General features: G+C 36.7%; 1 protein-coding gene across 1 annotated transcript; it reads left to right on the top strand.

Moving 5' to 3' along the window:
- The first annotated feature begins 218 nt into the window (after positions 1-218).
- LOC135088242 (ras-related and estrogen-regulated growth inhibitor-like protein) lies at positions 219-25,440 on the top strand. The gene is made up of 7 exons (XM_063983122.1): positions 219-395; positions 16,567-16,659; positions 17,578-17,634; positions 17,854-17,954; positions 20,951-21,145; positions 22,946-23,123; positions 25,337-25,440. Exons 2-7 carry the CDS (start codon positions 16,587-16,589, stop codon positions 25,438-25,440), a joined length of 708 nt encoding a protein of 235 aa, XP_063839192.1. The 5' UTR covers positions 219-395; positions 16,567-16,586.
- Positions 25,441-26,450: the final 1,010 nt, after the last annotated feature.

The following is a 26,450-nucleotide window of genomic DNA, read 5'->3' as shown; positions in this document are numbered from 1 at the left end:
TCCGGGTGATGAAGAATTTGGTCAGCTGTCACTGGTTGCAGATGAGCCGGGATCAACGCTCGCATCGTGCCGGCGCAGCAGTGACAGCGAAAATTGGGCTCCGAATTCCTTTGATATTTTTGCATTTAAACTCGCGCGGAGGGCGGGCGGCGAGTAACTACGAACCCGCCGTATATATAGGTTGGTACGACTGCGCGCCGCCCAGTCGTTGCCAGACGTTCGCTCGCAGACCACGTCGCTTCGCTTTCGACAGCGATCAGTCAATACCTCCACCTGTTAAAGGGACAGTGCTAATAAAGAAACACTCGTGCAGTGCAAAGACTATATCCTTCAGTGAAGTTGATTGCAAGCTCCACACACCTTATCACTGGCGTCCCGGGCGGTTTCCAGCTCAGGTAAGCTTTCATCTCTTTATTTTTATGTAAATTGATAGAAAAGAGAAATGTGCTTTTTCACAAATCTTACATGGCTCCAGAGCAATTTTATGGCAACTAATAATCCTATTCGGAAGGCTTAAATTATCTGGTTTGTAAAAGAAAACAGTGCTGATCACTGTTGTATTGTATGAATGACTGCCCCGTTGCTCTCAGTTTGACGTTTCATTCAGGTAATTCATTTGTCTGACATAAACGAAACAAAAGACTTTCTTTATTTGTACTGTGACTATAGATCAGTTCTTATTGTTTAAGCCGTACATTGCAAATAATTATCTCCATTATTTGAAATGATTTAAGTTGAACTTATTCTGAAAGGATTCTGTTTTGAGGTTATGAATTTCAGGTGCTTTTTAAAGCAACTCAGCTTTTCTATCGTATGATTTGTCACTTGATATAAAGTAATCCTAATTAATAATGTTTTAACGATATAAAAATTCACGTATTTAAAACTGTTGGCAAAATACAGCAAATTAAAGCTATGATAAATCGTATTATAGCTTTTACATGTGCTATAAAACTAACTATTTTTCCCTAATCGTAAACACATACAAGTAGTTAGTAGGTTTTAATCTACTAGCACGTACAATATTTTTGATTTACATGGCCTGGTGTATTAGGTTTTTAGCAGCTCCAAGGGACCGCGGCGCGGCTCCACATATTTAATAATGTATTTTCATGGTTCGTGAGCATGAAGGCTAACATAACAGATGGACTCCGAAATGATCGTAGGGTGTCTTTTTTCCTTTTGTAGAATGGAACCCTAAAAATACACCGGGCATTAGCATCACAGATCATTGGCCCAGAGGAAAAATCTAAATGGTTGTTACTAGGTTTTTAGCCATACCCTGAACAGTAATTAAACCCAGCACTATCATCTTTGACATATTTAATTACCGAATATGTACATTGTATTAGGCCTTAAAGGCCGGTAACGCACCTGTAACGCCCCTGGGACTGAGGGTGTCTATGGGCGACGGTAATCACTTACCATCAGGTGATCCGTCTGCTCGTTTGCCTCCTGTCACATAAAAAAAAGAAAAAGAAGGTGCATTAGTAGGTATAGTTCCAAAATACTGGACTGTCCTGTCGATGACATTGACAGTGGGGCGCCACCGTCAATACCGGATCGCTGGTTCAGATTTTTGCCATGTTGGAAACCATATAGTTGAACGATGATAGCGCCCCCCTGTCATTGAGTTTGGCGGGACAGTTCAGCGTGGGTCATCTATACATAAAAGATACCCCTTCAGTATTTTTTTTCAGTATTGAAAATAAAAGAGATACCATCGTTCCAAATTCGGTCAAAGTCAAAGGGTGGTAATAGCAATCATCTGGGATAATTGCTGTTAACGGAGAGCGTGGTGATTAGGAGCAATTACAGGCATCGAGTGCTCGACCACCCGACGCCAGGAGGCCGCAGAGTCAGGTCCCTCCACCACATGGCAACAAATGTATGTGCGACTGACTGCTTAGCAACACGTTGCCGCATAAGGAGTACTTCAGCTAAGGCTCGGCTTCAGGTGCCTTGTTAAGAAGGGCGGCGATAACGAGCTGTTATCACTACTATATGTATATGTTACAGTCAAAACTCATAATCGGTCTAACCACTTTTGACTGCAAAAATCAGTCTAAAGTGGTTTTAACTGATACTCTTGATCAATATCACTTTTGACTGATTTTTCTAGTCAAAAGTGGTTTTGACCGATTACAAGTTTTAAACTTTTGACAACATATAGGTAAAACGGGCTCTTAAAGCTGAAATCGAAAGCTTTTCTATTTGGTACTTATTGAAGACTAAAAACTTAAAAGATAAAAGTGATCAAAAACATAATTATACTTCATTGAAACATAGAAATCATTATTACATAAAAAACATTGCGTAGTCTAAAACCATAATATCACAAGTCAGTGGGTTACTATGCTACACAGAAACACTCACAATACATATTTTACACCTTTCTTCAACATAATGGAAATGCGCCAGAGAATCCAAGCGTTGTCACATATTTTTTTCCAAAATAATCATTCAGTTGCTCAGGTTTTCACACCTCGAACGATGAATATAAATTCTACATGCTTAAATTTATTGCGCAAGAGTAGGTAGGTAGTAATTTTATTGAATGAAAGAGTATTTTCTCAAATTGTTAAAATATCGATGCGAGAGACGTAAAGAAAATTTATGGTCTTAGATAATTTTGGATAGGACTACCGAACCTTCACTAGATGGGTGAATCTTGAACGCTGTAAGAGTAGGCGCACACCGTTGATTTTTCGTCGGCCGATAGTTTACTCGGGCTGTTGATCAGTATTGGCATGTATGGGAGTGCGCACACTACGCCTATTCGATTTGGCCGATTCTTCATACAATTTAAAATCGGGCACAACTATCGGCCAACTAAAAATCAACGGTGTGCGCCTACTCTAAATCTTGCCGAAACGGGAATAATAGTGCTCTAACGACGCGAAAATTAGTACCTACACTTTGAAGTGAAAAACTTGGGCATATTGTCTATTGTACATGGAAAACAGGGCCATTAATTTTCATTGTCTGCACAAACTGGGAACGATTTAAGCCCTCTGAGCGGAGCACCTTAACGAACAAATTGCCGCGGTAATTTTCCAGGTTCACAAATACACTTCGTTGGTTATTCATATTTAAATGCGAGTTAGTACCGATTCGTTGGCATGGAGTTTATTTATTGATTAACTGAGATCGGCACTCTGCGGTAAGAATTAGTGGTTCTTACCTAGTTACCCAAATACCGTTCAGAGTAACAAGTGTAAATTACCTCTAGAAATTGCAATTGCAAATACTGTTATTTACAAAATGTTGATGCTCAGCAAAGGAACAATAACTCCTATACTACGAAATTGCCCCTTATCGCCCGGAGATAGAGAACATGAAATAACACTAATAAATATTAAGATGGAAAATGAATACCAATAGGTATGTAGTTAGTGAGATACAAAGTTACAGACATCCTTCTCCTAAAATAACAGTTGCTTGGAACGCACTAACAAGTGTTAACAGATAAACATGTAAATTACTATAACTATTTTAGGTCGTATACATGCTAACAGGAATTCTCTAAAATGTCGTCAATATCATCAAAATACACGTCATAAGATCGTTTTGGCAAGCATACTAACTATATACATAGTATCAAATATGTCACATGTTTTATGCATTATAATCAAAACTTAATCAAAGAACAAATCGGCTTATCTCCGAGCAAGGCCTTGCGTCACGACTTCTAAATAGAGGCAGGTTAACAAGCTTTTTTGCCGCCTATGCTGAATGAATGTTATCACTCTCATCACGCTACGGGAAAGGTCAACCTTGATATTAAATTAAAGGAAAATAAGCCCTTTTTAACCTTTAAAATATAATTTTAGGATAAAAATGCTTTTGTAATTAAAGTGTATTTCAATTTTTAGATTACTTTTAAAACACTTGTTTGCTCCAACTTTCATGCAACTCAACGTTATCTACAGTTCATGTAGGTGTAGTCTAAAACTCTATCTAGTTAATACACTCAAAGTTTATTTACTGTTGGAATATCCCGGTCTGAACGGAAAATTTCAATTTACCGACGTATGTTTACGCGTGCACACCTCGTGGCCAGCAGTGAATATAACTAGATACTATATTTTTAATTAATATTCGTTTATATCAAAGGTTTGATAAGAATTTATATTAACAGACATCTATGAGTGAGTAGGTACTTTATTTAATTTCTGATTAGATGTCGGCAAAGGTGGGTAAGTATTCGTATGCGGGCAGCTGAAAATGGTTTCTGAAGCACACCAATAGAGCATTTTAACAGAGCTAACTTCACCGATTCTCCCATATACATTTTGTACGGACTTAATATCTGCAAGTACCACTATCCACTACTTTGCCACAACTATCGATTGATTTCACAGTAACCAAAAATCATGAACTACAGTTGAATGAAAACTAATTGGTTTTTAGTTGAATGTAGAGATGTTGTGCATAAGAATTTCAAATTGCTGCAGTATTCAGGTCAATAAACTTGTTTATGTTTACATGCACACTCGGTACCTTTCCTAGCAATTGCATCTCGCTAATGAAGATTTCCCATTGAGGATGCGCTCAATATGGCTACTTCGTTCCCCGAGCACCAGCTCTATTGGAAAATTTCATCTGTCGACGAACTGTTTACCCAGACTGTTACCAAGACTGACTGACGGTAGCTGCTCACCTCTTCATTAATATCGCTCTAATTGTTAGAACATTTGACTTGTTATGACTGGGCGAAGTGAAGCGAATCTTAATCATATTGACGTGTTTGCATTTTGAAACGAACATAAACTCCCTTTTAATGTCAAAGATGACGCTTAGTATACTTTCGAAAAGGCCAAAATTAATTAATGGCTAGAAAATATCGCTCACTTTACACAATCTCTTCAATCAAGTCTTCAATAACGCAACAAATAAATATAGTTTGTTACGTGAGAATTGTTATTCTCGATAAGCCAACGGGTCAGTTTCCAGATTTATTATTTTCCGTTAGAACAATATTTTTACCGTCGTATCACACGTCCCACGGATACCGAGAGAGTAATTTTAGCCGCGTCCACGTGGCCGCGCGGATGCCCGATCGTCGCCTTTTTTCAATATTTTGATTCCCCACTTCAAAGACGTAACGACTGACCTGTTACCGAAACGCACATTTCGTAGCACAATATTGATCTCATTGGCAATTTTTCCTCAATATCGTTTTCCTTTTTATAGCAACAATCTTAAGACCTCTAGGAAAGAAGGAAAAACAAAGCAATAAGTTTCAGCCTTGTTAAATCCTGTCTGGTATCTCTGCATTCTCTCTAGTCTGAATAAAAAAAAAAAACATACGGGTCGAATTGAGAACCTCCTCCTTTTTTGAAGTCGGTTGAAAATACCTAAGAAGGAACAGTATTTCATTTGTTCTACGCCAAGACTTAATCAATTATGAGGAAACTTTTAAAACAAAGCAGCTGCTCACAAACAAAAGTCGATTCGGGGGCGTTTAATTTGCAATTCTTTGTAATCGTTGGAAAATGTTTGTTTAATGTGAACGATTGACCAACGGGTAAGATGTTGTGGGTGGATAATCTATCTATACTTATAATAAATCTGTAGAGAGGTCAATTCTGTACATGAAATATATTTTCAAAATAACTATCAGGGGGTGATTAGTGATCGATACTGATGCCAAAAATGCAATCAGTAAATTTTTTGTCTGTCTGTCTGTCTGTCTGTCTGTCTGTCTGTCTGTCTGTCTGTATGTTCCTTATAGAAACAAAAACTACTCGACGGATTTTAACGAAACTTGGTACAATTATTCTTCATACTCCTGGGCAGGTTATAGGATACTTAGGAATTCCCACGGGAACGGGCATTAGCGGGAAAATCCTTTTGTATGAAAAATCTAAACCGCTTAAGTTAGACGCTTGAAATTTGGCAAGCAGGTACCTTAGTAAACTTAAAGCTTAGTTATAACAGGATATTGCAAAATTCCTACGGGAACGGGAATTAGCGAGAAAAAACATTTGTATGAAAAAATCTAAGCCACGTAACATAGACGCTTGAAATTTTGCATGCAGGTACCTTAGTAAATTTAAAGCTTAGTTACAACAGGATATTGCAAAATTCTCACGGGAACGGGAGTTAGCGGGAAAAAACATTTGTATGAAAATATCTAAACTGCGTAAGTTAGACGCTTAAAATTTGGCATGCAGGTACCTTAGTAAACTTAAAGCTTAGTTATAACAGGATATTGCAAAGTTCCCACGGGAACTGGAATTAGCGGGAAATTCCTTTTGTATGATTGACTCACTGACATACCCACGCACAGCCTAAACGGCTAAACGTAGGCACTTGAAATTTATAAGGGACGTAGCTTAGGTACCGTAGAGGTGCACTAAGAAAAGAATTCGCGAAATTCCCACAGAAACAGGAATTACCGGGAAAATCCTTTTGTATGAAAAATCTAAACCGCTTAAGTTAGACGCTTTTAATTTGGCATGAAGGTCTCTTAGTAAACTTAAAGCTTAGTTACAACAGGATATTGCGAAATTCCAACGGGAACGGGAGTTAGCGGGAAAAAACATTTGTATGAAAAAATCTAAACCGCGTAAGATAGATGAAGGGGGTAAAATGGGATCCACGCGTACGAAGTCGCGGGCGGCCGCTAGTATTATATAAGGTGGATAAAAGTTGGATTTAAGAACTACGTTTTCTATGATGAGAGTTTATTCTTTATTCAAGTTGGTTAAAGAAACATACGAACATCTTATTGTTTTTCGTAGATTGTTTCGGGCTAAATTCATTATAATACATTACACATTTAAATGGTCTTTTTAGATGCCAGGTTAATACATACTCCTACAGATTACTGGCACATACAATACGTATAAAAAAGTCAATCATAATTTGATAACGAATTTAACAGTAAAACACCTACTTACACCAAATTTGATTTAAGTTTTTTCGATAGATAGAAAATGGATATTACCTACGAGTAGATATGGCTTATCAATATTAATAAACTATTAATTTTTGTATCCCAACATTATCGCGTATCTTCTAGAAAAATAAAATTCATTTCGTCAAACTCAAAGTATTATCATATAAAACAAGCTAAGAATAGATTTACTAAATACAAAAAACATAGTAACTTAAAGTAATTAGGCGTCATACGTTGACATTGTAAGATCTATTTACTTTCAGTCCATTTGAAAGTCTAAAGTGCACTCTTAAACGTGGGCGGTCAGTTATTTACTAGTTTTAAATTAACATTTTACTTCAGGCTCATTACACTAAAATAATTTAAAAAAAATAAGCATCATACTAATCCTTAAAACAGAGTTTTTTTTTAAATTTGCTGTAACATTCGATTTAATCCAAAGCTTTGACCAATAAATATCAAAAAATCTATGGTAGAGTCGCGATTTGAAACAAAGAGCGATTGTAGAGGTAATAAATGCTGAAATACAGTTATTGATAAGATAGATTGAGCACATTAGCTAGTAATTAAATGTTACTGAATAAAAATAATGATATTAACTTACTAATAAGGATTTTTAGACGTTTGAACTAATTTGAAAGCTTGTCCCGTTCAAGGTTTAGATTCCAGGAAAAAACCCTTATTCATTAGCCAATCAAAGTTTTGCAATTTCTCTATAAAGAAAAGAAAATTTGGGTTAGCTTTTTAAGTCCTCGAATAAAGTCACACGTATTAACGACCACTAGTTATAATTTTGTTTTATGGAGCCCCTAATTCTGAAATAACGTTCAAATATATGAACTACAGATTCACGCCTGTATTGTTCTAAGCTTTGTAACTCGACCAATCAATCTTGAGTTTAAATTAAATTCTGAGTGTCACTTTATAATACGGGCCTAGAAGCTATGTGTATAATAATTTTCACGGTTAGGATGCACTTGAACGGTTCGTCTCGTCTCTTAGCCACGTGTGAGTCAGCCAAACGTTGTGCAACATCATAACTGGGTTAAAAGTACAATGTTAGTTAAATGGGTCAAGTTCACTAATACCGAGATTGAGTGTACTTGGGTGTGAAGATTACTCAATTTTTTGTATGGTTTCAGACATTGTTTATAAATGACATTTTTAGAGTAAGGACATGAGCAATCTCTAACTCGAACTTTTTTATTGTATAGCTACAAAAACCTACAAAACATTTATATCTACAAAAATATTTTGCTCATGTAAAGCTTAAATTCTCGGACTTCATACAAAATGACAAAAAGCAGACGCCTAGCCCTGTAAATAATTAACGTGGTTCAGAAAGGACTTCACAATAATGAATTTGAATGCTTAAACCTGTTTGTTTCAAACAATGCCCGTGGTTTACAGAATTCCACAAAGGTTCGAGCTAACTGTGGAACTGTAAACACAAACCTAAACAACAGTAGCTCTGTTACGTTAAATATTATATGAGAGTTTACAGTAAACGTAGTAAAAATTTTGGGTCAAGTGCGTTTGTACGCTCGAATGTAACTTTACGTTGAACATCTGTTTGTGGGGAAATAACTCTTTGGTAGATACCAATACATTGTAGCAATGAATTAGGCCGTGAGCCGGGCAATACGTTATTTGCAGTACAATGTAAATTCAATATGTGAGTGGAAGCGAAAGGACGGTAGATATTTGGACACGTTTTTCCTCTGATAATGAAAATTCTTCAAAACGAGAAAATTATAGAGGATGATGAGAACGTTGAGTTGAGTTTCATTGCAATCTTTCAATAATATAAAATCTTCTTGATATAAATTAATAACTTTACCAGATTTAATTTAAATATAAATTAATGTTAAACTTATAGTCTCAGAGGATAAAATGATCCAATGAAAACAGCATTAGATGCCAGGTCAAAAATATACGATCCAGGTGACCCGGTTACAGGCGGTCACCAGGGTCACCAGGGTCGCCAGCTCGCCAGGTCAGTTGTCACGTAATGTTCGCACGAAATTTGAATACATTTTAGGCACTAATGTTGTTGCCGAGGTGACTGAACTTGTTTTATAAGGCAAACAACCTTATTTAATTACTCTTTTAAAAAAACTTTTAGAAGATATTCTGTTCTGCTATCTGATACTCATTTACTGATAGACTATCAATCTTCCCCTGCCAGGTGCAGCAGAAGATAATAATAATTATAAAACTAGATTATCTAAGCCCATTGATTAATTTTATCTAGTCTACGTTTAAGTTAATGCTCAATAATTATTCGTGCATGAAACCAATACATTATCTCACATTACTCGCTCGGAATATCACAAATACACGCTTTATCAACCCTCAAACAGCGATATATAATTAATTAATGGAACCTGGCTGCTTAAAATTACAATTTCATGCAGGAATGCCTTTAATTTCAGTGCATTAAGTAGGTATCACAATTACGCTGATATTTTTAATTTTATCTTGTATATTAGGTATGAACTGAAACTGAAACTACCATAGGTATATTTTTTATTATTTCACTAATGAAAAGGTCCATCATAATATAATAAAAAAGAATTAACTCTTTAATAGTCTACAATCCTCTAGATTCCCAGAAAAGTCGCAACGCGAAACATGATGTTAACCAAATTGTTGGGTACGTAATGAGACGCTACATGAGGACCTACTGTTAATTTTCTGAACTGTATCGTATCATGTAGTTTATAAGATTATTAACGGTAACAATGGAATCCACTTAATGCTGTTCCATGGAATTAAGTTTGGTAAATTCTACCTAACTGTTTAACTGACATTTATTGGAAAGGGCAATGACCCTGCAAGTCGTTGCTCTTTTGTGACAAAACTTGGAACATCCAAATGAAAAGGAAGTGTTAATTAGATAGCCTAAAAGAGAAATGGAGAAAACAAACTTTTTCATAAACCGGCCTGCGCAAAGTTTGTTTTTCATTGAAGTTGGAATGGCTACTAGAAAGCTCGTTAGTAAGCTAACATAAAATAAGTATTTATGATACAGCAAAAGTCCTAGTATTTTTTATATTAAAGGTTTCTTAGCTTACACAGATGCATACTTCATACGGGTCCGGCGAACTTCGTACCGCCTATATTAATCAGGGGTTTTAATGGTAAAATTTTTCAAATTGGTCCTGTAGTTTCGGAGCCAATTCAAAACAAACATAGTCATATTATGATTTCTCTTTATAATATTGGAGATATCATAATAATTCCAACTATCTCGATCTTGTAAATTCAAACAATATTATATCACAAATGTATTAAACATATGACCTAGTAAGCAACAAAGCCAATTACTGTGCGATGCACTAACAATCTTGTTACGCTTCCCTTACACCGTAATGGCATTTGCGCCGCTTCCTGCAATATCGCAGAAGATTCGTCTCTGCTCTACTTCGAGTTCGAGAGCCTTCCATTATTATTATAATAAAGCTGCCTTTCTTGGCCAAGGAAAGCACCTCTTTGTTAATTACGGTTAAGAGCTTGTCTCTTCCGGACTTTCCGCATGTAACAAGATGACATTGATGACTTTGAAAATCGTTAAAAACGTTCTTAAAGTTAAAACATTGCACAACATTATTACATAAAACGTACAGTCCTATGTGTAAACTTCTCAGACTTTCTTATTCATTACAGCGAAATGTGACTACGGAAAATCCAAAACATTTCTATTTAAAAACACACCTATCTCGTTCGTCAAAACCTCACTTTCAGCGGCAGTCAACTTTATGATGACATAAGTGTAATACTTAAATGATTAATAGCTTTACACTAGCGTCGGAAAAATTGAGAACAATAAACAAATATCTTCATCTATGAACGAGGTTTTCATGTTTCAAAACCCGTTTACTAGGTTTACTATCGCCTTACATGTGGTGTTTACTTCGCGGGCATCAAAATTGTAATAAATTATAGCGTAACACTAGTTCAAGAATAATATTATTGTAACATTCATAATACTGTCAGACTTTCCTCATGTGAATTTAATTTTGTGTTACCTTTTTAATATTTTGACGTTCTATTTCCTTAAGCTCCTTCTCGATATCTACTGATTATATTGATATCACAATCTTACGTCAAACCTCAAACGTTAAAACTTCACTTACCTACTGCAGTAAATGCGCTATCAAGGACATAATAATATCGAATTACAAAATAAAAAAACCCCTCTGTATTTTTTAAGCCGATAGTAGTGTGATAACATACACACTTACCTACTCCTACACTGCTCTCGAGAAATCTTTGCAGAATATCTGTTACTTGATATTTCACGAAATGAGAAAAACAAAGTCCCCCCTAAGATATACAGCATACTTAAACATCAAGGTCGCTCATAGAGATGATATTTGACCTCGAGTCACCATTGCCACTGTCATTAGGCCACTCAAGGCTCCTCAGTAACCTTCGAAATCCCCACAGCGATCAGAAATCGTGACAAGACGATTTCCAATCAAGGTCTTGGCCTCAAAGGAAAGCCTGTAGGCCTTCGAACATTGATACTCGACACGTGAATAACGTTTAGGGTGTTCGGAAGAATGAAGGCCATAAGAATTAAGGGACATATAGAAGCTTCCAGGATTATTTGCCATCAAAATGGCGTCACTTTGACACGTCCCCTTTTTATTGCCCTTGGAGTATTAAGTAATTTGCCAAATTCGTTTACGCGAATCACTACTTTAAATAAACTTTTTTTCAATCCATTAACCATAACGTGTTTAAGTTTTATGCGCTTAGTGACTTATGCACTCCAATCTTTATCCCACGCTAGGTTATATCCCATAGTTGGGCTCGCTCATTTGTTTATGGCTACATCGAGACCCAACACGAGCCTGCCCACGCAAAGCTATCTAACCTTTTCAGTAGGTGTTAAAAGCTTAACCATCTATCCAACTATCGCACCTAGTTTTACAAGTAAAGCAATTTAACTAATTGAGACTTTAGGGATTTCAGTGCTGCCTACATAAATGAGAACTTCTGCATATGATAACGGCTATTTGGAACTAAAATGTCAAGGGGCGTTGATGCAATTTATTCAAGTAAACAACTCAGTTTGTAAAATACTTCAGTTTTTTAAAATAATAGTTGTAAGAATGTGAGTCCGTGACCTTTCTTAGGCAATATTTTAAGCGACGGGGGTTCACCGCCTACTCTTTTACGGTACACATCGTAGTTTCCCCAGATAAAAGTACCATAAACTTTCTAGAACGGGCGCAATTTGTTTATATCGATCAGAACCTAGACGTACCTACCCATTTAAAACGCGATCCAGGGTCCTATTATTTGATATCGAGGCCGTTACGTAGGCGACCCCTGTACCTGCATCGAATAACGAATAGCTTTTATTCAGATTACGAGCAGATACGTAACTTCACACGACCGTAACGCGACACAGACCCTAATAAACATACATCTTGTTCTAAAATAAGGCATATCAGAATAAATAACAACTACTACAGTACAATCGACATCGAGAAAAGTAATAACAATCATTGAATTGTTTTTTCATTACCTACATAATCAGATTTATTGAATAGAAAGCTACGAGTATTGGGTAGGTATCTGTTTGTGAAATAACATCATTATGGTGCTAATCTCAACACGTCCTACATCGTATGTGACTTTTTTGTCAATGACAAATCTTTGTTTACATTTCGGTCGTAACTGAATGAACAAAATGTTATGGGTAGTAAGGTACTCGTAGATATGCTGGTAGTGTATTGGCGATCGGCACGAGGCATGCCGTCAAGCACAAGAGGCAGGTATAGCACCTGAGTCCTTTAGGTTTGGATTTGACAGTTATGCTTGTGAACATTGGGTAGTCACGTGACCAGTCTCGTGCCACCACACGCTGGGCCATCGATTTCCTTCAGCGAAAACAACTTGATAACAGTCATATTATTTTGAATGTTGAGATGTAACTACAAAGTTATTCGTGTTTCGTAACTCATCTATCGGATTGTAAACGCTCATCCAATACAAAAATACGTGATTTTATTTAATTAATCAATGAAAACCTATAATATTGCACCAGATTATAAAAACACGTAGGCGTTAGTTAATGTTATTAGTTGTTATGGAAAAATATGGAAAATATTTTATTTTAAAGGCCGTTTTCCCAGTAATGATGAAAATTTTAATACGTCAATTTGCTGTAAAAGTTGGCACGCTTAAAACCGATATAAATTCGCGAAACATTATTACCATCTGGATCCGAGGAGAAACATAATGAAGGTACCCCTAGCACGTGCTTTGAATAAAAAATGTTAATGTGTGATAAACGGGAACGGATAAATTGCTCAGCATCTCGCAAAAATCAAATAAATTGCGAGCGATACGCAGTATCTTGAATTAATTTGAAATGATACATGCCTACGTCAAATGATAGTTTTAAAGCGGAAATTTTTATTTTAGTTTTCCCCCGGGCGCCTGAACGACAATATTGTGGCGCCAAACGTAAATAAACGTCGCGTCGCGTCCCGCGTCGTATCGACACGATCGCTGCAAAGTGCGCCCGCGCATACGGCGCCCGGCAGTGACTGCGCCAATTTTCATGCGACTCGCTCAAATACCATAAATCACACTGAGAAACGGTTGAAATAAACCTACTTAAAAATACAGCCAGAATATAAATCGCTTGATATCCAAAATAAGTTTTTGTTTTTGGTACGGCAAGTTTAGGAACCATTATGAGGTGTTTATTGAAGACGTCTCGAGCATCATGAACGGTTTACTTTTGTCTCCCGTTTTATTTTACTATACTGTAAATCTTCATCAATATTTCGTTAATTGTTGTCAGATTTGCTCCTTGAAATAAATTGAAATAAAAAATATCATCAATGTAGAAGCAATTATTCAAGTAAGACTTCCGTTTTATTAATTTCGTGGTAAAAGAAAACTGTTATATTGGTTTCATAGTTGGTTCATTCATTCATCATTTATAAAGCTGCAATGCGCGTAGCGATGAATGAAGTTCTCGGAAAATCGTTTTACTGGAGGTCAACCAATAATTAGGTAACTGATGTTTTCCCAGAAAAAAGCCCTGGGGAATATTAACTTACTTGAAAAGAAACTAAATAAACGACATTGAATATCTAAACTTGTCATTTACGTAAGCGAAATGATATAAAATATTTACAAATCTGATAAAACTATCTTTATCAAAATAAAATGATTGAGGAAATGTCTCTCAAAACTTATGAAAAATAGAGTTTTTATGATCACATCAGCTAATAAATACTATTCCCGGTAACGATATACATATTGTGTAATTGAATAAAATATGGGTTTTGCTTTTTTTGTCAATGTAAATAAGAGTTTAAAATATATAAAATGATTAAGCAGTTGTTCAACGTGAACATAAACAACAGAATATAATTATATTCATTCAAAAGCGGAATATACAATGTAATAATGTCACCAAATTGGTTCCATGGATCTGCGGTTTGCGTGGTAAATAGATTGTCGACAAACAATGCGAGCATGATGAATTTATTTACATAACCAAGAGCCGCTTTTCCGGTAAATATTTTCAATGTTTTGTGGAAATGTTCGAGGACATAGCTGTTCCTACTTGCTGCTAAATGTTTCGAATATATTTTATTGAACTGCATAAATAATGGAAAGGAATTTGAAGAAACTTTACAGTGATAAAGTTTAGGCATCAAAAGAACCTTATGTAGAGTCTGTTTTTTAAATAAAAATAAGTATGTGAATGTTGACGGAAGGTTTTTTATCTTTACGCGATTCAAAGTCACGGTATTTAACTAGTACCTAACATCATAAACGTTCTAAGTGCGCTGTCCTATGGATATTTTCAACGCAGTTATTAATCTCTCACCTTTCATCTTTTGCTTTGGAGATAAATTCTTTTGGTGAAGCAAAATATTTTCTTTTCTAATGACGGAATGTCTGACTCTTTTGATATATTTACAAAAATCATATTTTCTATTGGTACGCAGTTGATGAAAATACTTTCTGGTGTCTGCCGAACTTTGCGTAATCAAAAAACAAAAATCCCTATAACCATTATATTAACCTTCAAAGCAGCTTACTACAATGTCACTTAAAGAAATAAAGACCTTCAACTATCTAATTTAGAGACATTAACGCGCGTTTACAACTTGTTTCTTTTATTTATACATCAGAAAGTTAGCTGTACGAAATATCGATAAACAGTGAATCGATGACTAATGTTAATGTCCACGATTCGATTGTCACAGCGGTCAGAGTGTAGGCGTTTGTTCATTCGCGAGGGTTATTCAACCACCGCAATGTTGACGTAGACGAATGTGCTCTAAAAATATTCCTGGACATACCTCACTGGTGCGTGGCGCTATAATCGCTGTTTTCTTTTTCGAATCCCTATCTATCCTATCTATCAACACACCGTTCATGTTATCCATTAACATGAAAAATACGGCACAAAACGTGACTAGTTGCGTCATGATTTATAAAATCAAAATGTACAGTGGATTTAGTGGCACAAACATTTCTTAGATGTATGAATAAGTTATTAAAAAGCGCCAGCGTACTAATGGCTGCGTATTAGATGAATAATTTAGACTGAAGGAAAAAAAGTCCGTCTATTCGGCACCTAATGCCTGCCTACTTACTTTACTTACCTAAGCTTTAGTGAGCGTGTTGTTTATAATAGGTCTGCTATGTATAATTGAGATATAAGATAAAGTAGGTGAAACATTTTCGAAGTTTTCTTTTGTGTCAAGGTGTCTTCCGAAATACGAAGTAACATTATTTTCGCATAATCAAATTTATTTTATTTATCTGTTATTTTAAACCGTAATACGTTGCATTTCAGCGAAGTACTGCAAACCTGAAAACTGCATTCGTTCATGGCATATGAACGAGCGCCTTCGATCTCCCATTTAACGCGTTTCCAGTCATTAGGCGCGCGCGTCATCTGACTTGAATGAATGAACCGATGCTATGCCAACTATGGCCGCTATGGCCGAGCGACTTCCTAGCCGGTTGGAACCGGCTCAAGCGGCAATTAGAACAGCTGGACGTGATAATGTGGATTATGAGAGACCGGGGAACGTAAACGAGATGTATCATTCGGATCAAAATAGAACACACGCGCACTGATACATCTTAGTTGGAAAGGACTACGCATTCTTGTAAACATTAACGACAAGATTTAAATATGCGCAGCAATTTCTAGCTTTACATTTCCCTGTCTATTTCATTTGTGATTTAGTACTAGCAAATTGGATACTAGTAACCTACATGCGTGTTGTTCTAGCATTTATGTTGCTGATCCAATCAACAATATGTAGGTACTACACACCACATTGTTGGAAAATGGAAGGCTTACACAAACGTAATAACGAGCAAACGGCTGATTGAATGATTTACTTTATGTCGGATACACGCTGTTGCGCGAGGGATCCCATTTCGGCCCTGTTAGTTTACAGGCTTTGTAAATAACATGCTTACATAACAAGATCATGCATGCATGCGTAGATGCGGTGAATGCTTGTTATTTTTTGCAACCACAAAAATACTTTTAGTTGAATGAGAATTCACTCAGCTGTTGTTTACCCAAATTACACGAGAATACATTGCATGATTTTTACTGTGGGTATTGACAAATGTTTCTGTTGTTTCAGACTCTCGCTCATTGATAGCCATGAGGGACGAGCGCGCCAGCACGCCGCGCGTGCGCATCGCCGTCATCGGCAGCTCTCGCGTTGGCAAGTCCGGTAAGAGTACGCAAAAACACAGCAGAAATAGCATACAAACGTCAAACACTCAGATTTTTAACCGAAGCCGAAACATGTGGGCGGTGAAAAGCAAGCTTAAGAGAATACAGCTATTTATCATCTTCTATATGCCACACTAAAGATCAAACCAATTTTCTTGCTACAGTTTTAATGAAACACATTAAAATGGTAATTATGAAAAAGTAGTCTGCGAATGATTCAGAATTCCAGACGAAAATGTCTAAGCAACATTCCCAAAAATACGGCGGCGTAAAAGAAAACTGCTTATCTTAAAAACCTCCCACGTATCATCGTCACTTACTTTATCTGACCCAAATTCCAGTGAGTGGCTGTCATAATGTAATTGCTTTGAAAGCAACAAGACCAAGCTTATTTTACGATAGGAGCTATCCTTGAAATACTGTCACTGGCTCGGAGTGATCATATCAAGAAAATTGTGTTAACATTCCAAAGATCTCGATTCTCAGTAAAACTATTATCCGAAATTACTTTGTTGTCAGAGATATTTTCCTTATCAACTAAACCAACTAGCCAAGTAAGATTAAATTAACAATCTGATATAGGATGAAGTGATTAACACCACTTGGCAAAGATTTCAATAATTACTCAATGTTAAATTATGTATTACCTCTACACCTACATTTAGTGATATAATCGATAAAATAAAAGATGTACACAACATGTAACCGAAGAGCAATCAATCTGTAGTGTAGGTACTACAAACTTCAGATTGCAATGTCAGCCAGTTGAATGTAGATCGCTTTACAAACAGCATCCATTCGAAATTTCGGAAACTTCAAATATGATCCTGTAAACCAACTTCAAACATGACCTACTCTAAGCTATGAATTGCTTGTTAACCAACTCGATATTCATTAAATATTTTTATCTTTTCAGCGCTAATAGTCAGATATCTCACAAGACGGTACATCGGGGAATATCATTCCAATACAGGTAAATATTTCATTTAAAGACTTTTATTTTAGCTGCAAATTATTCTAAATTTAGCTTTTAGAGTTAATTTAGCAAGTCTCAATAAGAAATCATAATAACCATCAGTCACAAGACTTTTCAGTGATTAATTGTAAATTGAAAATGAAAAATGTTTTTAAAATCTATGTGCTTACTCGTAGTTATTACACGGCAATTATAGCTATATTTGTATTGTTACAGACCTCCTCTACAGACAAACGGTGCCAATAAACGGCACCCCAGTGGAACTGGAAGTTATAGACGTCTCGGGGTCCAACTCCGACAAGTTTCCAGCGGAACAGGTAAATTTCTTAAAGTGCAAATAGACTTTATGCAATAAAATCTGACTTTCAGAGTATTGCGCGACTTCTAGGCATTAGATAGATATCTGAATTTCTTCAGCCAATAATATTAAAAACATAGAGTTCAACATATTTTACTTTCAAATAAACATAGTTAATTTTTAAATTTTTTAAAGCAAATAAATTAATGTGTTAGTCGTAAATCCGTAACCTTCACTTTGACCAAATGTCCGCTCGAAATTCAAGCGAATCACAAATAGATCTCTGAAACTCAGACCGTTCGTTCATTCAAGTAAATTATTTGGAGTTTGCGCACACAAGTACCTACAATATTTACTGCGACAATTGGTACGAAGTAATTACTCGTACGTACCTACTAACACAAGTATTTGTAAAAACATTTCTATTTTAACGATTTTACAAAAAACCTCTTTGTTCAGCGATATACTCGTAGTAGGTAATAATGTTCATATGATAGGCCTTGCCAGACCTTTTCACCTTCAGATAATAAACAAAATAACTGAGGACCTTCAAGAAAATAAGGTTAAAACCAATATAAATTGTTGATCGATAAAGGATACCTATCCCAAAAATAACGACAAGGTTGATGTTGTTATTTATCAATCCGCTTTTAGATATTTACCTGTCTAAAAATGAAGAGCTATGAGCTAAACAAAATCTGGTGAATGAACCATGCACGGTAAGCGGATGTTAGTCATATTTCAATGTTTTAAACATCGCAACTCCGGAATACAAGATTTAGCAGAAGCTAAGTAAATACCTACTTTTAAGCATAATTATTGTAAAATGCTCATGAAATGTTACATGTTTTTGTGGAAAATCACCTTACGTAAGTAGGTACCTACAACGTTAATGGCTAAAAGTGCTTTTTTAAAAGCCTACTTATGGAAAATAAATGAAACATCAGAATATTAAGATTGTTCTTAAAATATAAAATGCATTCGAATGAGGAGAAGCGTCCTTCCGCAAACGAAATGAGATATTAACCGTAGACTGGGCCGTTTTATGTCCGACAACTGGGTTAATCGTTATGAATATAATGCTAGTGTTGTAAAATATGGACGAATTCAGGGCTGTTAAATATTACAGGACAGTTAGAATTTGTTGCATGATTTATTTAGGTTCAAAAATAAACAAATATTTTAACGTACCATTACTGTTTGTGTTACAATAAAATCCCATTGGTCATGATATTACCTAGCGAATGTATGATGAAAGATAAGTAACTCCCTAGCTACCAGATTATAGACAAGTACAAGTAAACCTTCGAAATGTATTTTGTATTTTGCTTAAAAGAAATACTCAGCTGTCAACCCTAATATGCTGTTCTAGTGACCCACACAACGCATGCTCCATGACTCAATGTTTACATTCTACAAAAACTATGCCAATATGTAGTAGGTATCAAGTATTTGCATTTATACGTTTGATAACAATTTAACAACTGTTTAGAAACTTAATGATCACATCCTGCACAAAACAGTATGATTGAGTTATGAAACGTGATTTACGTACCTACATTTATTTACTACTTATGTGATTTTAAAACATTATCTTTGCTACGCATAGAAGTTGTTGTTGGTTTACAGTTTTCTTTTTTCTGAGCGTACTAGTCTGCTGATGTAATATTTTTGCAACTTGTGACTTTAAAAAATGTTAAAAGGTCAAACATTATCCCGCCTGAAAAGAACTCTACTGAAACGCCCACGCACTGGTAAATTATCGTTCAGTCCACAAGTGTTTGTGCACTTGTACGGGCTCCGTGCGCCGCAATATTCCCTTTGTTTTATGCCACAATATAGGGTAACAACCAAGCCTTACACAAAGTTTAATGTAGGTACACTTAAGTAATTATAAAATAATTATCCTTTGAGCACTCATTAACGATGCTGATATTTAAATCGAAAGCTCTTATTCATGAGATTGAAATTTTGTCCGACATGCGATCAATTTTAGTTATTTTCATTTTGTTTTCGCATATTCCCCGATAAATGGAACAAATGTCGCAAATATTATCCATGAATATTGTCTATTGTCCAAGTCAAACATCGCATTCCGTTTTTCGAGACGAGCGCTCGACCAATTAGAACGTGTCGCGGCGCGTGGGCGCGCCCGTGAATCGACTCGCCTAATTTTAACGCGGAATGTTGGCTTCTGTAATTAATCACAAACATTCTTCTCCTGTCTAGTCTTTATGAGCATCCTGTGTTCGGTGAATGCATCGGATTCAGATCTATTTGCTGTTTGTCCACACAGGATAAGTCGCATTATTCATTGCCGATATTATTGTCTTTAAAAATAACTAGGAATCGTTGTTTATTTTGGAACAGTAAGCCAGTTTGTAAATCGTTGCTGTAATGTAAATATTAGGTTGTTGACACCAGTTAGGAACGCTATACCAGCTTGTAGATAGACTGTCAACATAAGAAAATTAATCAAGTCCCAGTTGCCAACTGACGACCAGACGGAATACTTTCGCAACATCTCGAAATCCGAGGATTGTCGTATTGTTAAACTTTCAAAGTCAAAAAGTGCTCGAAATCGAATACTTAGAAAAACAAGTTACAACAAACATTTATAGAGTTACGGAGACCAAACTGACGCAATACTTTGCTAATGACGGATTTGTTGGTTCAATAAAAATTTAGATAAACATTACGCAACTTAGCTCGTTAAAATTTTTGGTAACTGATCTCAAAGTAACATTATAGATAAGCGTTCTGATTAATCTACAAAAACGGATTAAAGCTATTTTTGACGAAAACTTAATTAAGTCCAGGCTTAAATTATTCCTTATGTACAATCAACAGCACATCAGACTTACACACTTTTAATGCATCGCACTTACCATAACTACGAATACATAGATGCTAGGGGTATTTAGCTTGATGTGCTGTCATCTGCGTGTGCTTACAATTAGATTATGCAAATTGTTTAACGCGTATCTATTGTTAAACTCACCTTTCTTGTTTCAGATCCAATGGGCAGACGCGTGCCTCCTGGTGTACGCGGTAACTGACCGCAGCAGCTTCGAGTACGCGACCGAAGTGCTCAGCGCCCTAAAGCGCGCGCCCTCGGGCGGCAGTCCCGCCCACGCACCCGCCGGGGCGTCCGCGCCTATGCCGCTCGCGCTGCTAGGCAACAAGACTGATCTGGACCACTTGAGACAGGTTGGCATTCTTCTTCATCATCTTTTTCGCTATTACTGAGCCATGTAGTGCTCAGCGCCCTAAAGCGCGCGCCCTCAGGCGGCAGTCCCGCCCACGCGCCCGCCGGGGCGTCCGCGCCTATGCCGCTCGCGCTGCTAGGCAACAAGACTGACCTGGACCACTTGAGACAGGTTGGCTTTCTTCTTATTCATCATCTATTTCGCTATTACTGAGCCATGGTAGTGCTCAGCGCCCAGAAGCGAGCGCCTTAGGGCGGCAGTCCCGCCCACGCGCCCGCTGGGGCCGTCATTCATCAAATACAAAATAATAAAATTTATTTATTTAAGCTCAATATTTACTAAGCTATCGATACATTAACAGGATACTACTTTGGTATACAAACCTAGTTCCCAAATTACTTTTGTGTGTTAAGCAGTATAATAGTTACTTAATTAAGAAACTTTTTTTAAGATATTACGTAATAAGTTATAGGGCGCGGACGGCAATATTGCGTGTTCCACAATTTAAGATGACATAATATAATTGAAATGAGGAAAAAGTCTTTGAGCATATTCTTGTTACTAGTCGGAAAATCATAATTGAGTAAACATACCAATGAAGTTTATTTATCAATCACAAGATCAATTTTGCATTCAAGGCTAGTTCACTGCTAGTTTCATTCATCTTTCAAAAACAATATTTAGAATTCAATGCCGTTGAATAACGGATGGATTAAAGTTGTTGCGTAATGCCACTCTAATTATAACTTGTGATGACTGATGATGATTGAAGGTTTCAATAACAGCGATGTTGTAGAATCCTACATGATTTGCTGGCGGAACCGATGGTGTTACACAATAAGTCAACACTGTTATTTAGAATTCCTCGCCTATTCGCTGGCTGGCGAGCGAGCGGCAGTACAAAAGTTTCGACATGGCATTCCCTATAGACAATAGCACTGTTCTGCGACATGATATGGGTTTGTATGCCCGTAGAACAGACAGCTTTCAGCCCAAACAATACGCAGGACTTGTATGGAACCCGTAGCAAAACACGTCGGACTCTTGAGCTTTCTATTCTGATATTAGGTAATTACAAAACTTCATCAAAGATATACAGTTGCGAACTCAATCCGTTACTTACATAACTTTCATTGCAACACTTTCCTTTAACCTTTGCGGAAAGTTGAACAACATTTCCCACTTATTATTTCCATTTGTTGTTTCATGTTGTTATCGCATACGTTAAATAGCTAAATAACCTTTTAAAGGACTTATTGCATTTAACTCGAGCTCTCATTAAAACTCGTCTATTTCATCTTTGTCAATCAAATTATGACGATATTTCTGCCTCAAATAGGAGTTAAAAACGCCCTATTCAACAAATAAACGAATCATTACCTGGTAAGTAGCTTAAAGCTACCAATTTGAAAAATTAGATAAAATTAGCATGCATCTTTAAACACCGCCTACTCTAATTTTCTGCTAGTCCCAAGAGTCATAATGGCACATCACCTTTAGTACTCTGTACGTTATCTATCTATCTATATAAATAAAAATGAATTGATGTTCGTTAGTCTGATTAAAACTCGAGAACGGCTGGGCCGATTGAGCTGATTTTGGTTTTAAAATGTTTGTCGTAGTCCAGGGTAGGTCTAAACGGTGAGCAAATACGCGCGCGATATTGTTTTTCTGTGACAGACAAAATTCCACGCGGGCGAAGCCGCGGGCGGAAAGCTAGTGTGCAATAAAGTTTCAACTAAATAGATATCTAGTTGAAAGTAGTTTACAAAGTTATAAAATTTCCCCTGCCTTGTTCCAGGTGAGCACCAAGGAAGGGCAAGCGGTGAGCGCGGCGCACGGCGCGTCGTTCAGCGAGGCCAGCGTGGCCGACAACTCGGGGGACCTCTACCGAGCTGTCGACCGATTGCTGGCTGAAGTGCGCACGCCGCAGCGCACGCGCAAGTTCTCCGTTACCAAGATGCTCGGCTCGCTTATGGGTAAGATAGCTTATGTGCATGTGGATTGAGTGATCCTTGCTTCAATCTTAACAAAAATCGAGGAAGTTTTACTTAAAATATGTTAAAACATTGCGATGAAGTTTAAAAATTTGTTAAACCTAAGATAAAAATGTTATGGCCAATAAATAGGAGCACTCATACCGCACGCTTTAAGAAAACGTCAACATGTTTATTTCAGAAAATAAAGCCTTTCCACTTCTTTTTATAGTATTGAAAAATTGTTAAGAATATGTTAAAACTATTAACAAATTCAGAAATTCCTTGCACGTCCCGTTCCAAAGTTATGACGATTATTTAGGATCACTCACACCGCACACGGGCCGTATGAGTGCTCTTCAAAATAATGACTTTTTATTAATAAATACGTTTTATTTCTGTTGGGAAATGTGTGCAAACTGACGAGCGAATTTGTTAAAGAATAAGTGTGACAAAACTTAAAAGCTGAAGGAAGAAATTAACCTTTATTCTTTCCTCCAATACGCCGTGTGAGTGATCCTTACTTTTACCTCTATCTGCTCATATGTAGTTCGTAGGCAGACTGAGATAGTATCTAAAATTGTTAATTGTTTTTAACAATTATTTGGCATATATTTTGCTTTTATTAAGGTCATAATTTAAGAAATATCAGGCTTAGATGATTCCTAAAGGAAAATGTTGATTAGGGTACGTATGATTTTTTATTTTGAGAGACTGTTTCGATTCATCAAAAGTTTACATGTGAGATTTAATAATATTATTTTATCGTATTTTATAGTCCAACCAAAAAAAAAACAGTTTTGTTGAGAAATTTGTAATTTATTTAAATAAAACCGTGAGTATCTTTCTCAATTCATATTACAAGTCAAATTTGAATTCAATCCTATAAACAATTGTAATGTTTCTTTATTTCTATCATTCAAGATGTAGGGGTAAACCACTAAAACTCGCGCTACTGCCGACCGCGGCGACGGACGCCCCCCGCGAGTTTTAGCGGAGGCCCCTAAACCTACTACATATTAGATTGCATTGGTTTTGCATTGTCACGTCTGACGAATCGGAACAGTCTCACAAAATAAAAAATCATATGTACCCTAATCAACATTTTCCTTTAGGAATCATCTAAGCCTGATATTTCTTAAATTATGACCTTAATAAAAGCAAAATATATGCCAAATAATTGTTAAAAACAATTAACAATTTTAGATACTATCTCAGTCTGCCTACGAACTACATATGAGCAGATAGAGGTAAAAGTAAGGATCACTCACACGGCATATTGGAGGAAAGAATAAAGGTTAATTTCTTCCTTCAGCTTTTAAGTTTTGTCACACTTATTCTTTAACAAATTCGCTCGTCAGTTTGCACACATTTCCCAACAGAAATAAAACGTATTTATTAATAAAAAGTCATTATTTTGAAGAGCACTCATACGGCCCGTGTGCGGTGTGAGTGATCCTAAATAATCGTCATAACTTTGGAACGGGACGTGCAAGGAATTTCTGAATTTGTTAATAGTTTTAACATATTCTTAACAATTTTTCAATACTATAAAAAGAAGTGGAAAGGCTTTATTTTCTGAAATAAACATGTTGACGTTTTCTTAAAGCGTGCGGTATGAGTGCTCCTATTTATTGGCCATAACATTTTTATCTTAGGTTTAACAAATTTTTAAACTTCATCGCAATGTTTTAACATATTTTAAGTAAAACTTCCTCGATTTTTGTTAAGATTGAAGCAAGGATCACTCAATCCACATGCACATAGATAGCTTTTGTTGTAAATTTTTGGTAGATAGTCGTTAGCGTGAAACAACATAAATAGCTCATGTTTCCAACTTAGATGAAACATTAATCACAATGTAAAACTTTACCAGAATATACAGAATTGTACATTAGACTTCCTATGTAACTACGAGTAAATGAGTTTCGTAAGTTCATTATCGTAGCACCTTCGTAGATAAAACTGTGCTACGGCGTAGCGCAGCTACGAACGTAGCTACGACAGACCTTCTAACTACGCGAATCTATGAAATGATTCGTATTCAAGTAAAGTTCAAAGCTTATTTGATTTTTTATTAATGCTGCTTTTTACCGAACTTTGGTAATATAAGATAAGGTAGCAAAAATTTTAAAAAATATAGACGGACATTAAAGAAAATGTTTACGTTTTCTGTGAAGTAGAAAACATGAATCAAATATCATTTTCACTTGCAGGTGGAGCAGCAAACAATAGCCAAGCCAACCGCAGCGGGTCGGTGGTGGCGTGCCCCCGCGTGCCCGCGCCCGCGCGGCCCCCGCTGGCGGCGGCGGCGCCCTGACCGGCGGCGGCGCCCGCGCACCGCGCGCGCTGATGCCTCGCCGGCGCCGGCGCGGTGTGGCTCGCCTGCCTGCCCATGCCCGCGCGGTTCGCCGCCCACACGCTCTCAGCCGCCATCTAACGGCCCTTCGCGATAGACGCTCTTACAAGTGCAATTGATTCTAGAACATTCGAACATCTACCCTTTCCAACGCCAAATTGATGAATATTCCAATATTCCTGTCATTTTAGATGTCTGTTCTAGTGCGTTCTACATTTAGTCTTAATCCTGAGTTTCGGACGCATACTTCAAGCTAAGTAAGATGCCCTTAGAGATAGCTGATAGTCGTGCGACGCACATGCTTCTAGTCACCGAGCACTTACCTGCTGACATGTAAACTACTCATCATCCATCCGCATAATGGATTCAATCTCGTATCGAGCTAAAATCCGTAGAATAGACTCATTACAAATTAATATTTATTAGATTACCCCCAAAGAATATCCTAGTCATAAGTTGTAGCTATGTAATTCCAGCTGCATTAAATGGAGTTATGCGTATTAATTTGGTTAAATGTGGTTAAGTATATTTCTGTGTTTGGGAATTTGAGTAGGTAAGTCTTAAGACAATAATTGCTGTACTTGTCACTTGGCATAAATGACGAATCACGAATATTCGTGAGTAGTTAATAGGCATGGAACATTTCATGAATAGCAGGTGAAAAATCATATGAAATGAATTTCATTAATCACACCTGCTATTTTACTTCACATAGACTGCTATAATTTCACAGTCAACGAAATCACGAATCACATGAATTTCATTCATTCATTCGAGCGAAGTTCGTGAGCGCAGCTCTGCGAAGCGACCGAGCGAGTAAGAAGGAATGATTTGATCATGTGCGTGTTAGAAAAGGACAAGAGATGTGATGACGGACGAAACTGGGCATTTTAAATATGAACTTTAAACTCAAAAGTGTAAGGTTTAGATTTCCTTGTCATGATTCGTGTGATTTCATTAGATAGCAGGCA

This window comes from Ostrinia nubilalis, chromosome 3 (assembly GCF_963855985.1).
Source record: "Ostrinia nubilalis chromosome 3, ilOstNubi1.1, whole genome shotgun sequence".
Taxonomy (NCBI): domain Eukaryota; kingdom Metazoa; phylum Arthropoda; class Insecta; order Lepidoptera; family Crambidae; genus Ostrinia; species Ostrinia nubilalis.
Note: the sequence above shows the minus strand (reverse complement) of the source record. Positions and strands in the feature narration are given on the sequence as shown.